General features: G+C 42.3%; 1 protein-coding gene and 1 non-coding gene across 2 annotated transcripts; both read right to left on the bottom strand.

Moving 5' to 3' along the window:
- Positions 1 to 463: 463 nt before the first annotated feature.
- EEF2 (eukaryotic translation elongation factor 2) lies at positions 464 to 13,701 on the bottom strand. Its single transcript, XM_075864222.1, has 15 exons — positions 13,597 to 13,701; positions 12,172 to 12,386; positions 11,897 to 12,078; positions 11,591 to 11,802; positions 7,977 to 8,155; positions 7,788 to 7,893; positions 7,371 to 7,484; positions 7,152 to 7,290; positions 6,248 to 6,443; positions 5,906 to 6,164; positions 3,823 to 3,930; positions 3,371 to 3,724; positions 2,959 to 3,141; positions 2,741 to 2,873; positions 464 to 938 (listed from the first exon to the last, which is right to left on the bottom strand). The coding sequence occupies exons 1-15, from the start codon at positions 13,597 to 13,599 to the stop codon at positions 745 to 747; spliced, it is 2,577 nt and encodes an 858-aa protein (XP_075720337.1). The 5' UTR covers positions 13,600 to 13,701; the 3' UTR covers positions 464 to 744.
- Positions 7,552 to 7,621, bottom strand: LOC142722864 (small nucleolar RNA SNORD37). Its single transcript, XR_012875155.1, has one exon. It is a non-coding gene; the product is annotated as a small nucleolar RNA SNORD37 (small nucleolar RNA).
- Positions 13,702 to 15,171: the final 1,470 nt, after the last annotated feature.

Genomic DNA, 15,171 nt, shown 5'->3' with positions numbered 1-15,171 from the left:
CTACAGACTGTCTCTGCCTCTAATGGTTGGTTGACTGCCTATGGTCTTTTACATCTGACCATACGGTTTGTATCTCCATTTATGGTTCATCCTTTTTTATTCCATAGTATGTTGGTGTATTATATTCAATAAAGATTTACCTTCGCATATAGTTTCTTTAGGAGCAATCCCTTGTGGTTAGTGTTTAGGTTGTCTATTAAGAAACAAGTTAGTCAAAATAAAAAGCACGGTTATCTACATTACAGTGCCTATCAGATTAGGTAGGGGATAGGGAGTTTATAAACTGGTGACACAGCCTCTAAGATTCCTCCCTAAATTTTTATATCAATTTATTCAGCAAATCCTGCTTGCAGATGGTACAGCACAGGTGGTCAAAGTGTATCAGATATGTCACTACAGTAAATTCACAATGCCCATTAAACCGTAACCAGTTTGTGGACATAGAGATTGACAGACACGATGCTCAAATACAAGTTTTATTAATGGCACCAATACAATGCTGATATTCATGCTGTGAAGGAACAGGATTCTCAATGATGCTGAAGCAGTCCCTATACTGCCACTTGATAATTAGACTAATTTTTTAATGTTACTCTCCATGTGTTACAGCACCAAGATGGGCCATAAAAAATCCTGACAGTAAAGTGAGGAGCAAATATTTAATGTTGTAAAATTAAGGTGTCATACTGAGAAAAGTTAAGTCGTCAAGTCCATCAGATGATTTTCAGAATGCCTGTACAGAGCTCACAGCTTGTCCAGGAAGTTGTCCAAAGCTTGTACACCCTCTTTAAGACCCTTTCGTTTACGGGTCTCTGCTACAACCTGGCTTGGCCTTGTGGTGTTGTCAAAAGGATCACCTGGAAGAATCTGCCAGTGATCAAATACACACTGAGGGAAGGCTTGGCCACCAGTATTGGATCGTAGATCAGCAGTGAAGCCTTCACAAAAAAACAAACACAGAATTAGACATTTTTGAAGATATTTTTAAAAAGAAACTCATGCTTCGTTCACTATTCGTTCCTTACTTTTCACTTTAAATGCAAGTGCAGATATCCTACTTTACATTTAAAGTCATCTGCATAATCACTTATTAAAAAACTCTGTAACGAGTAGGTCTAGTGAGACTACAAACCAAGAATGACAGCTGGTGGCTCAGCATCAGGTATTGATGGCATGTCTACAGGATATGCTATATGTCTGATATGTTGGTCCCACCTCTGGGACCTCCACCCTTTCTAGAATGGGGCACCCTAATCCCATCTTCCTTTTGGTTGCTGGGCTCCAGGAACAGAGTGATAAGGTGGTTAGGTTTATCAGTGCTATGCAGTTTCCAGGACTCCTTTTCACTTCTATGAGAGTTAGGGAAACAAAATTCTCTGCAGTCTCTCCAAAACCTGGGCTGGAGCCCAGCAGCAGATTGTAGGAGGAGTCAGGGGGCCCATTCTAGAGATTTTCTACATTCGATCTGTGGGGGCTCAATTTCAGATATGAAAATAATGTCTGATATGGGAATACCCCTTTAAGTGACTTCTAAGTCAAATAGAATTTTCCAAATACTAATGTACTTTCACATGAACATGCAAAGTTAAGATTAAAGAAAGACTTTATCGTGAAACCATTTGGACTTAGACTTGAAGATTTACATTCTTTGGAAAGTTTCAAAACAATTTGACTTCAGAAGCTGGTGTACTGCAAACCCATTCTGAATACTGCAGAATGCGCTCCTTAAAGGAACAGTGTCATCACAAATTATTTTTTTATATGTTAAAGATCTTAGTGCTTTATTAAAAAAGTTTATATTCATTTGTGTGTTTGTGTTTTACTTTCTTATTTTTACACTTTCTCTTCCCTATGGGGGCTGCCATTTTTTGTTCCATTTCTGTGTGTGTCGATTAACGACACATACAGACATGGAATACGGCAGCCACAGTCCCATAGGGACTGCGAACGGCTCCCGTCCCATTGACTGCAGTGTACGGCGTCTGTGTGGGAACTGCGCATGCGCCGCTCCCACACAGTCCTATTCGAAATTGGCGCCGTCCGGCGCCATTTTCCTGTGGACCGGAAGTCGCGGCCGACAGTAATATTACTACTTCCGGTCGCGGCTTCCGGATTTGTGCACTTGCACCAGCGGCAGCAAACGGAGCGGACGGGCCGGAGGGAGCCGCGGCGGCAGGAGCAGGTAAGAGATTTCAATGTATGTTCGTGTGTGTTTACTACTGTATGTAAACCTACTACACTGTGGGTTAGCTCAAAAAATGGCGACACACAGTGTAGGAGGTTACATCGTTCAAACCCCTCCTTTATCCCGGCACTAGCCAGGATAGAGGGGGGGATGCTGAGAGCTCACTAGAGCGAGGGCTTTTAACCCAACGTTGCAATGCTGCAATTTTGGGAACAGCTCCATCTAGTGACCAAAAATGGGTAGTATTATAAATTAGAAATAATTTATAATATTTCCTGGACTCGTGCAAAAAAATAAAAAAAAATTTGAACAATGTTTAATCACCCACACACTAAATGTTTAATTTTTAAAAAAAAATCATGTTTTTCTGGCAACACATTCCCTTTAAGTCCTAGGCTAAAGCAGTTAGCTTTCCCTTCATACTTAAACTCCTTAGTACAAGTTTAACCTGCTAAGTAGTAGTAAATGCATTGCAAATTGCCGAGAGCTTGAAATGCACAAAATTGATTCAAAGTTCACATCTCATTAACATACAAGACAGTGGAGAGAACTTACCAAATGATTCATTGACAGGCAAAAAAGCTTTAACAATAAACATTGGTGTGCCAGTTACTTGGGATTCTTCAAACACATGTCCACGCTTCCTGTTCAAGACGCCATAGATTCCTCCAACTACTTGCTCAGGGCACTGTTGAGTCAGAACTATGTTAACATGCATACTTTCCAGGCTGTAGGTTTCAAGGCAAGGCTCCAATTTAAGGATTTGTACGAACCTGGATTTCCACAAGATAGATTGGTTCCATCAAGCGGGGTTGTGCGGTTAATACACAAGCATAGAGACAGCGGCGGGCTGTAGGAATTATCTGTCCACCACCTCTATGAATGGCATCTGCATGAAGTGTCACATCATGCACATCAAACCGAACAGCCCTCATGTTCTCTTCACAAAGGACACCCTGGCAAGAGATTAGAATGTTAAGCAATGTATTTAACATTAGTCAAATTGAACAGAATTTTTCCAGTGAAACAATGTGAAAGTAAGCTACTCAGTGTTTAACTGGAAACTAGTATTACGGCAAATGTGCTGCTAAACAGCATTTCATAAGGTACCAAAGTCATTGAACAGTTTAAAGACTCGATTCTATACATTAAACAGTTTAAAGTTGTGAAATACATTAAATATACCTCCTTTGTAGCCCACTGGAAGCCTGCCACTACACTGTCCTTTATTTCGTTCAAGTACTGGACTCCCTTTGTGACATCAGTGAGGACATTTGGCCCAGTTCCATCGGGACCAAAGCACCAGATCTTTCTTGCTTCAGTGACATCCCATTCATATTTCTCAGCCAGATATCGTGCCCGAGTCTTTAGTTCTTGACGAGATGACACATCCCCCTTGTCAATATCGTCAGCTAAGCCATCTTGGAAGGGACGGGCCTTCATGTACAGACGGTTGTGCTTGTTAGGAGACTTTGACAAGCACAATATGCTGGATTCCTCACTCACTGTCTCACGGTAAGACACAACTGGATCAGATTTCTAAGGGAATTGAAGCAAGTGAACATGTCACTTCATTAAAGCTGGAATGGTTATACAGTTAACAGCCACAAATATCAGCTACAGCCCATTTCAGTTACCTTTATTGGAATGCAAGCATGGTCTTCTTCCAGATCTTTCAGACAGATTTCCAAGTGCAGCTCACCAGCTCCAGCAATGATGTGTTCGCCAGATTCTTCAATGATACACTTAAGTGGAATAGTAACAAGTTTTATTAAAGTGGCTGAATGTAATTAGATCGTCAAGTAATATAATATATGAAAAACTACAACTAGACCTTCAAGAATTCAAATAATCAGGATTTTTAAAATGGACAGCCTGTTCTAAGGATTGGCCATAGATGTTAGATCAGTGAGGGTCTGACTATTGACACCTTTGCCAATCAGTTTGAAGGGTCTACTGCTGCCTCTTCATAGTTTATATAGTTTTTGTTTATATGTGCAGCTGCTACAAATTTGACAGCCACATTAACTTCATACAGTCTAATCCCTTAAGGACCAGGTCTATTTCAGCCTTGAGGACCAAGCATTGTTTTCCTCCCCGCTTTCAAAAAGTCCTAACTCTTAATATCTATCTAATCTTTCATTTTTTTAGGGAGGTAATTAAAAACAGCTATTCCAGCATGGCTTTTCCACATTTAATTTATGCCATTTAGTATGCAGTGTAAACATGTTAACTTTATTCTAGGGGTCAGTAAGGTTGTAGAGATACGAAATGTATAGTTTGTTTTACTACTTCTGCAAAATTTAAACACTTTTAAACAAAGATGTGTTTGCATTGCTGCTTTTCAAGAGCTGTAAGTTTGTATTTTGTCAGTGGATGTCACCATATGAGGATTTGTGTTTTGTGTGATGAGATGGTTTATTGGTATCATTTTGGGGTACTTATTTATTAACTTATTGAATTTTTGGGTGGGGTAATGGGAAAGAATTTGCCATAGTTTGTAGTGTTCACCCAGTGGTTTAATTAGTTAACTTTATTACTTGGGTCATTACTATCTCAGCAATACCATGTGTTGTGTTTTTTTGCACTTCCAGTAAGTCCACTTACGGAAGAAAGTGGCTTTTTACTATTTTTTTTTAAATTAGCCCCACTAGGGGACTTTACCATGCGATCTTCTGATTGCTTACATAATACTCTGTTTGAATTTGAATTTATCATATTGCTTTTAATATATTAATATAAATGTTATTTGTTCTCATGTTCTTTTTACTTCTCTATGGGGGCTGCCATTTTTTTTTTCCATCTCTGTATGTGTCGATTGACACATACAGAGATAGAATACAGCACATACAACCCCATAGAGAATGCGAACGGGAGCCGTTCCGTTCTCTGAAGTATACACAGTCTGTGGGAACAGCGCATGCGCCGCTCACACAGACCAAAACTATGCTCGTTCGCAGAGCGAAATCCGGCGCCATATGTTCAAGGAAGCGAAGGCACAAGGAATAGGAGCGGCGGCAGGAGAAAGTAATTTATGTTAGTGTATGTGGTGTGTATTATGTTCGTTATTCTGTCTGCTGAGCACTAGCCAGAATAAGGGAGGGGGGGGATTGTGTGAGGGCATGAGTGTGCCTATCCCAAATCTGCAGCATAAAGCAATGAGGTTGCTTTACCACATGGACCATGCTTGAATTTTGGGAACTGCTCCCTCTAGTGGCCAGCACATTGAATTCCAAATTAGATTCTAATTTATAGCATTTCCTGACTTGTGGAAAAATTAACTGTAATCACTTTAGTTTATCAAAAAAAAATTCTAGTGACATTACCTTTAAATGTTGTGGTAGGTATGGACTGCAGCATTTAATAGGTTAAATTGCCAGGATTGGAGTTGTCCAATCCTAGTGAATGCAGCGGGATTCAATCACAGCCAGGCTCCTGCAGCAATCACCCAGGCATGGCTTGTCCCCACATGATCACATACATGCTGGAACACAATGGCTGCATTCTGTGCCGTGCATGTATGTGATTCTGTGCCAAGAGGCTAAAGTAATTTGGCTGAAAGTCTAATCTCTACTGCAGGTTAAACCAAGGAATGTTAGCGGATTCTGTCAGCATTTAGGTGCTGATTCTCTGCCTAAATGTGACAGAATCCTCAGCATGTGAACAGGTACTTTAACTGTTGAACTATAGGAAAGTTGGCCTTTTGAACTAATTGTTTACCTGCACCATAGGGTCAGATTTTGCCAGACGCTTCAAGCCTTCTACAAGTTTCGGAAGATCAGCAGGGTTCTTGGCTTCTACAGCAACACGGACTACAGGGCTCACACTGAACTTCATAACACGCATGTTGTGTGAATGCTCATAGGTGGTGATTGTGCCAGTCTTTATTAAATACTGGTCCACGCCAACCAAACCAACAATGTTGCCACATGGTACATCTTCAATAGGCTCTACATAACGCCCCATCATCAGAATAGTTCTAGCGTAAAATAAATAAAGTTAAATCCAAATGTTTTTCATCAGATGTTGGCAAGTTTAGCATGCTATTGGTTTACCACTCACCTCTGAATGGGCTTCAAATAAAGATCCTCTTTCTTTCCTGGGGTAAAATTTGGTCCCATAATTCTTACTTTGAGGCCAGTAGACACAACACCAGAAAAAACTCGTCCAAAAGCATAGAATCTACCCTTATCAGTTGTGGGCACCATCTTCGATATATACATCATTAGTGGTCCTTTAGGATCACAGGTCTTTATGCCTGTTTAAAAAGGAATTTGTTCTTGAAGTAGGAAGTCATAACTTTGTAATCATTAATTCAGTAAAGTCACATCACATATGAAACTATACAGCTACAATCTTGCAACACATTGTTAGGTGTTTGTTTAGGAAACCCATTTTATCAAATAGGGTCAGGGAATTTTGAGTTTCTAATCCCCTGACCAGACCCCTCAAAGTGGATTGTAACTACTCCTTCACTCTGAAGAACCTAGCATGTCTGTGTAATGCAGCACACCAATTTCAGTAACGCTTTGATTCACCTTCAGCAGAACTGCAGGGTTAATAAAGCATAGACTATAGCTGGTGCTCCTGTGATGAGCTTGGTCAGAGAACCTACTAATGAGGGTTTTACCTAGAGAAAACATTTAAAGAAAAAAAAACACAAAGGGCTTGTCCAATGCAAACAACCTTATTAAAGTGTTTGTCGGAGATTACTTTCTGAACTGTGGCAACCAGCTGATTACTGGGGCTGCTGCAAGCTGGAATTACAGCAAACAGTTAACTGTTGGGGGACGTAGTACCCAAGGCTGCAAGGGAAATCCGTGACTGCTAGAGTCTAACATAATGTTGTCCAGAGCAGGGTACTGACCCTGACCTCCACATGCCCCCATACAGACAGGGGATGTTCTACTAGAGAACCCCCTTTAAAAGCAGACATCTGTAGCTTGCCAACACCAGTTACACATACCCATGGCAGCTTCATCATCAGGAGGTCCCTCATACAAGAGTTCACAACGGTACCTCTGAGCAGTCACAGGTGAAGGCAGGTGGATGGTAATCATTTGAAGCAGGGCTTCACCAGCAGGCAACCAGCGTCTCATAACAGCCTATATTCACAAATACATCATTTAAGCATTCACAGCAATACAGTAGTGTACAATAAATTATTCCATTTAAGACAGGTTACCTTAAGCAGCTGTTTGCCCTCCTTATCCTTGTCTTCGCTGTCCAGCTTAATATCCAATTTCTCAATTAGCTTTGCAGTCTCTTCTTTCTTGAAGTTCATGATGGCATCAAAAACCTGAAACCAGAAACTTGTTTGGTTGATACAGAAAAACAAAAAACAAAGAACCACCCCACACCATCTACATCAGACTTTTAGAATTTCTTCAGTGATTTTCTCAGGTCAAAGTGAAGAAATTTGTAATCATCATATATAAGGTTACACCTAAACTAATTGAACAGCATAATGAGGGTAAACTCTGCAAAAATTGTAGGCATCATGAATAGGAAGCTGGCCTTTAGTTGCAATGATGTCAAATTATTGCGCTTGCTAAGGTTGTCTTTATACTAGCTACTGAAACGCAATAAGCACCCCACTGACCTTGAAAATTGGGTCCAGGATTAGCTGACTGAATGTCCTTGGTAGCTTTTTGCCATCAGCATTGGAGGCACTCTTGCTGAATTTGCCATTAGATGGGTCAAAATACCTAAGTAAAAATAGGACATTAAAGTAAAATTCAAACTGAAAACTCAGCCCATTCCATTAAGTAAAATGCTTGCAGGACCTTACCGGTCACCCCACAGCTTTTTCATCATCTCTTCCACTTTCTTTGCTCGATCTCCTGGTGACAACTGACTTTCTCCCTTTGCAGCAAACTTGGCTACATACATCTCAGCAAACTGTTTGAGGGTAAAAGCCCAGCCATGCAACCCAGAGCCAAAGCCAACAGTGCCAAGAACTGGGTCGATCTAAAGAGAAATACAATGAAAACCCAGAGTGTTCATACATACGTTTCCAATTGAAAGATTGAGATCCTGGAGACAGGATCTACCAGAGCACTTACTGCATCACTGATGTTTCCTTTAAGAGCAATGTAATTTACTAAAGGAAAGTTAGTACTAGGCAGGGGCATTGCTAGGGTCCTAAAGATCAGGGGCACAGACCCCATTGCATAGGCTTAGCAACAGGGCCCCTCAGTTCTGTAGCCTGTGAGGCAGGACCCTTGGATAGCCTGGCACGATCCAGTGATGTCACCACACTGTCCTGCACAGGGATACTCCCCTAAAGCCTTATAGGCTGCAGGCCTAATGTGGCCTGTAGCCTAGTGAATGGTAGGGCAGAGTCAATCGCTCCCTGCTCTGCCATAGTATTCAGTTACATCTGGAGGATGCAGGTCAATTGAACGTGGCTGTCTCCAGGCCAAAATCCTGGGGCTTGAACCCACCTGGATGCCAGAAACATCGCTGGTACTAGGACCATTTTCTCAGGTCTTAGCTCTGTCACCACATTATAAGTGGCCTATATTGTAGATGTGAACTGCGAGTTATGACCTATATTAGCTTTATGCTAATGTCTCTCAATGGACAACTGGGTGTGTTATACTTTTTGGCCAAGTGGGAGTTGTACAGAGGAGTGTATGACACTGGCCAATCAGCGTCATACACTTTTCATTCATTTACACTGCAGATAGCGATAGCTATATCGCTATGTGCAGCCACATACACACTATAACGTTACTGCAGTGTCCTGACAATGAGTATACATCACCTCCAGCTAGGACATGGTATATTTAGAATCCTAACACTTTGCTAATACAATCCAGACACTACAGCACAGGAAGCATACTCTAGTTTGAAATGAGAGTTTACAGAGTAATCTCATGAGATTACACTTCCTGTGCTGTAGTGTCTGGATTGTATTAGTGAAGTGACAGGATTCTGAATACACATCACGTCCTGGCTGGAGGTAATGTATATTCATAGTCAGGACACTGCAGTATATTATAGTGCGTATGTGGCTGCACATAGCGATATAACTATATCGCTATGTGCTGTGTAAATGAATGGAGAGAAGTGTATGACGCCGATTGGTCAGAGTCATACACCTCTGTACAACGCCCACTAGGCCAAAAAGCAAAACACTCCCAGTTGTCCATTGAGAAACTCATTAGCATAAAGCTAAAATTGCTCAAAATTGTTTTTCTAAAAAAACTGCTGTAATCTACATTACATCGCCGATCACAAAGTACAATATAGGCCACTTATAATGTGGTGACAGCATCTTTAAAGTCTAGTTTACATTTTACTAGCAGATCAATATCAATATTTTTTTTAAATCTGATTTTCGATTGCTTTATTCCATTTTCTGTATGGAGGCAACCATCTTGCCAGAGCCGCTGTTAACATTCGGCGATATCCTTTACAGCTCACACACACACACACAAGTCTTAACGACCTGTGAACAAGACTGGATCCAATAACTTCTAGGGGAATAAAAGGCCCCAAGGTCTACCACTAGTTATGCCTGCTAGGCCATGCCAGAGCCATGGCCTAGCAGATGCCTGTCTGTTTTACAAGTACTTCGCAAATACCCTGCAATACAAAAGTATTGCAGTGTATTATAAAAGCAATTGGACGATGCCATAGTAAAGTCCACTAGTGACTAGTTTAAAGAAAAAAAAAACAACTGTCTCCCTTACAAAAAGTGCTAGTTAAAAAAAGGTTTAACACTTGGTATCACCATGTCTGCAACGATCCAAGACTATAAAAACAATGCAAAAAAAAAATAATGCCGATTTCTGTGAATCACACCTTAAAAAAAAAAAAAGCTGATAAGTGAGCGGAATGTCACATCTACACAAATCGTATCAATAAAAACTCCAATACATCCCACAAAACAGAAGCCATCATACAGCTGCATTGGCAGTAAAATAAAATTATGGCTCTAAAAATATGGACAAATTTTGAAAGCAAAAAAAAAAAAAAAAAAGCGCTTACTGCGTAAAACATACAAAATCTATATAAATTTGGCTTTGTTGCAACCGATCTGCTGAATAAAGTTAGTTATTCCATACAGTAGACTGTAAATTTAGGACTCAAAAGAATGGTGGAATTAATTTTTCCCATTACCGCAAAAAAAAAAAAAAAGAGCTTAAGGTATAAATTCATGTACCACAAAATGGTGCGATTAAAAAAAAAAATTAACTTGCCCTGCTCAAAAGACATTATAAAGCTATGTCGTCGCAAAAGTTAGTTATAGCTCTATGCATGAGATGGAAAAATGTAATAAAAAAAATCCTGTCATTAAAGCCTAAAATAGGCTGGTCACTAAGGCCCTGTTCACAGAGTTTTTTGACGAGTTTTTTGGGGCAGAAACCACGCCAAAAAACTCCTCAAAAACCGCCCGAAAATGCCTCCCATTGATTTCAATGGGAGGCAGACGAGTTTTTTTTACCACGAGTAAAAAAAACTCGTCGTGGTAAAAAGAAGCAACATGACCCATCTTGAGGCGTTTTCCGCCTCCAAAACCCCATTTCAATGAGTCAGAAAGAGGAAAAAAAAACCTCGACGAGTGTTTTGACGAGTTTTTGTCAAACCACTGTGCAAAAACCTACTGGAGCAGTTTTTGCAGGAGGAATTTTCCTCCTGCAAAAAACGCCGTGTGAACACAGCCTAGGCTATGTTCACACGGAGTATTTTGGGGGAGGAATATCTGCCTCAAAGCTCCAAACGGAATTTTGAGGCAGATATTCCTCCCCCAAAATACTCCGTGTGAATAGCAATGATCGCGCCGTTTTTCGCCCGCGGCCATTGAGCGCCGCGGGCAGAAAACACGCTTTCTCCTGCCTCCCATTGAAGTCAATGGGAGGTCGGAGGCGGAAGCGCCCGAAGATAGGGCATGTCGCTTCCTTTTCCCGCGAGGCAGTTTTACTGCTCGCGGGAAAAAGACGCCGACGCCTCCCATTGAAATCAATGGGAGGCGTTCTAGGGCCGTTTCTGCCGAGTTTTGCGACGCGGTTTCCGCGTCAAAAAACTCGGCAAAAGACCCCGTGTGAACATAGCCTTAGGGGTTCATACTCAAACTGCTGGATTTACTACGTGACAGCGTACTAGAATCAGTGTCACTTTATGCTGCCTTCAGACAGGGAAGCATAAATATCTGACAGAACCACTAAGCATTACAATGCTCATTCCCATCAATGGTTTGCCTGTGACCGTTCCAGAGCAAGACCTTACAACTGCTCTACAAGATAAGGATCCACCGCTGACTCAAAACCCCCTCCTAGTAGGGTAAATAAAAACAAACAACCCCTTTAAGGACAAAGATAGTCTAAGCCAGTTATACATTTGATCAAACTGTACATAAATAGCCAACACAAAGCATTCATAATGGTTTCTACTTACCATTATGTTTCCCATTGGGCCAGTCTCTCCTTCACCATAGGTGGAAATGATTACGTTCACATTTTCAACAATGCGTTGGAAAGTCTGGTATAGCTCGTCTGGTACTAGCTGAAGCTCCAAAAGAGCACGGTCCATCTTGTTCATCATCAACACAGGGCGGATACGCTCAGCAATAGCCTGACGGAGCACAGTCTCAGTTTGTACACACACCCCTAAAGGTAAAAAATTATTACAATTTGTAAGCATCTAAAGACGCTATCCAGGCAAAGTTCAGTCACCAGGAAGTAAAAAAAATAAAAAACTCACCAGAGACACAATCCACAACAACCAAAGCCCCATCAGTGACCCGAAGAGCAGCAGTAACTTCAGAGGAGAAGTCAACATGGCCAGGTGAGTCAATCAGGTTGATAAGAAAGCCAGAGCCATCTTTGGTTTGCTTGATGAAGGCCAAGTCATTTTCAGAAAGCTCATAGAACAGAGAGATGGCACTGAGGAATGCAAAGTAGAATTGTAAAGTTAATTATACAGATTAAGGCTTCTGATTTGATTAACGGCATAGAATATTTAGATAAGTCACTTACGTAGATTTGATGGTGATGCACCGTTCCTGCTCATCTTTACGAGTGTCGGTAAACCGCGTCTCCCCGGCACGAGCAGAGGCAATAATGCCAGCCTTACACACCAGCGAGTCGGTCAGAGTGGACTTTCCATGATCCACATGGGCTATGACAGACATGTTGCGGATATTTGCCTTTTTGTCCATGATGGCACGAATCTGGTCGACCGTGAAGTTCACCTAAGAGAAAGTTGTATGTGTATATAAAAAAGTGTTTTCCCCACGATGTTCTATTACACTTCCAGTAAGCCTATTTTGTGCTGACCGTATGACAGCATAGGTACAAACTTATCTAGATTTCAAAAGCACTAGACTATAGTTCACAAACAGACCCATGTAAGAGGATAGTGACTTACTAAGCAGCTCAACCTTCGCCATGTTCTCCGCTACAGCAAATGTCAAGTTCAGGGCAGTTTGTAAGAGAATACACTGGATGTGAACCGTGCTCCTCTGTAGCCATGAGCAAATTGCTGTAGCACAAACCCAAATGCAGTGCTGGCTTTGGCAGATCTGGTTTTCCATTACCCAAATGAACTCTTGATATTGAGGGCACATTTGTGATAGAGTCCTAAAGGTGTAGCCATGGTTTACAGTCACTACCAGTTTCCAGGTCAACATCTTGGGACATAAGTTTTACATATGGTTACTTACACAGAACAGCTCTAGACCAATAGCTAGCCTTATACTGTTGTGCACTGCACCTACAGCCTTGCTTTGAACAACACGTAATTTTATTGGCAATTTCAGGTTCTTGAGGGGTATGACTGCGTTGAGAAAACCATTCTACTAAAAGTTAAATCACCACCCCTGCTAACAACCAGGTTTGTGACACTACAGAACTTGGTGAGAGATAAGCAGACCGGCTACAAGTTCTAAAGACTCACAGCACCACCTATAGACATGGCAATGGGCCCCGTAGAGGAGACAGAGGCACAGTTGCTAGTCTCATGTAATAGTTTGTACTTATAATGGAACACACCAACAGCTGTCACGTCACCGACAGCCCGGAAAGATAAAAACTGCAGCGTCACGGCCGCCTTAGTCATCCACAAGCGGTTACGTAATGAGGCCGATGTTCTTCCACAGCCTCAGACCCTTCGGGAAAACCAAAAAAAAACTAACCAAGACGGTCCACGGCTACAAAGCATTCTACTACACAATAACCGTCCACCATTGCGGGCGGTGCCGAGCCACAAAACGAGCGGGAACAAGTTCTACTAGAAGGCAGCGTCTGAAAACCGCACACCGAGCTTCATAAGGTCACAGGCCGCGGTTATTGTCTAGCCGTGACCCGCTAACAACAGCTTCAAACGCCACAAATACCCATCAGCCGCGGTAAATAACATCCCACAACATCACTAGGCCGCCTAGGCTAGCGCTTACTGCTTACCATTTTGGCGGATGACGGTGGATTCTCTTCACGGGGAAAAGCCGGAGCGGACCGTCTGCCTCACAGCAGACAAACAGGCGGAAGAGAACGCTGACGTCAACGGCACGCTTTTTATAGGGCTAGCGCCGGCTCTACCACGTGACTCCCCGTGCGTCTGTGGGTGGAGGCGGTCTCTAACAGGCTGCTTTCTTCAAGAAATGAAGCCGGTGACGCATGTGGTAAATGCCGCCATATTCTTGCAGTTAACACGTGTCGTTTTGGTAGGATTCCGAATGGAGATGTGCTGATGTACCTAATCTTTACTTTTATACTGGGACTGCATGTCTGATTCAAGTTGCTCTGTTTTCACAAAACGACTGGCTACTCAATGTGATTCAGTTTTGTCATATTTAATATTGTGAAATTTTGTTCTACAACCTTGTCTCCTATTTTTTATGGACCACTGCAAAGGTCATAACTGTTAGATCGGTGGGGTTTCGACCACCGGGACCCGCGCCGATCACAAGAATGTGGGTCCCGTGTCTCACCCCCCCCCCCCCCAGCAGCAAGACAACTTGCCAGAAGGAGTGGAATGTAGCAGCGGTCAAGCATGCGCCCATCTGCTACATTCAAAATCTACAGCAGTGATCGAAACTGCCAAGAACCGCGCTCAACAGTTTCCCAGCGGACAACCCCGACCGATCTAATGATTATCACATTCAGTGTATAGGGGGTAACTTGTTATAACCGGAATACCCCTTAACGCTCAGTGACGTATTATTCCGTCATGGAAACCATCCCGTTTGCGCTCCATGATGGAATATTACGTTGCGGGAGTAACTACCATTTCGGCCGTCCTCCCGACACATACAGGAGCTGTGATAGCTGCTGTCTCGTACAGCAGTTGCCGCAGCTCCTACAGCGGGGACCGATCGCTGTGTCCCCGCTGATTAACCCCTTAAAGGCCGTGTTCAATAGCGATCACGGCTTTTTAGGGGTTAAACCACCATCGCCGGCCTGCTACACGATAGCGGCCGGCGATGGTGACTATGGCAACCGGACACCAAACAATGGTTTCCGGCTATGCCATCTATGGAAGCCTAGTGGGTCCTGACAAAGTCAGGACCCACTATGCTTGCTGTTAGTGAGTAGCTGACAGCTCTAATACACTGCACTACGCATGTAGTGCAGTGTATTAGAATAGCGATCAGGGCCTCCTGCCCTCAAGTCCCCTAGTGGGACAAAGTAATAAAGTTTAAAAAAAGTAAAAAAAAGTTGTGTAAAAATAAGAAAATAAAAGTCAAAATCCCCCTTTTTCCCTTATCAGTCCTTTATTATTAATAAAAATAAACAAATAAACTATACATAATTGGTATCGCCGCGTCCGTACCGGCCTCTTCAAACCGGACATGGTGCCTAATAAAAAGGAGGCCTCAAAATCCTCTAGGGACTCCTTTGCTTCGGAGGCTGGTGCATCAGTCCATTACCGCACTAGGGCCACATGTGGGATATTTCTCAAAACAGCAGAATGTGGGCAATAAGTATTGAGTTGCGTTTCTCTGGTAAAACCTTTTGTGTTATAGGAAAAAATGGTAT

The sequence above is a fragment of the Rhinoderma darwinii genome, chromosome 1 (genome assembly GCF_050947455.1).
Source record: "Rhinoderma darwinii isolate aRhiDar2 chromosome 1, aRhiDar2.hap1, whole genome shotgun sequence".
In the NCBI taxonomy this organism is placed as follows: domain Eukaryota; kingdom Metazoa; phylum Chordata; class Amphibia; order Anura; family Rhinodermatidae; genus Rhinoderma; species Rhinoderma darwinii.
The sequence above is the reverse complement of the archived record's forward strand: the minus strand, read 5'-3'. Positions and strand labels throughout refer to the sequence as shown.

Coding starts and splice junctions, on each gene's coding strand:
- EEF2 (XM_075864222.1), bottom strand. Junction 7,291..7,370: donor AGGGCAAACAGCTGCTTAAG/GTAACCTGTCTT, acceptor TTGTGAATATAG/GCTGTTATGAGACGCTGGTT. Junction 3,142..3,370: donor TCCAGTGGGCTACAAAGGAG/GTATATTTAATG, acceptor ATCTCTTGCCAG/GGTGTCCTTTGTGAAGAGAA.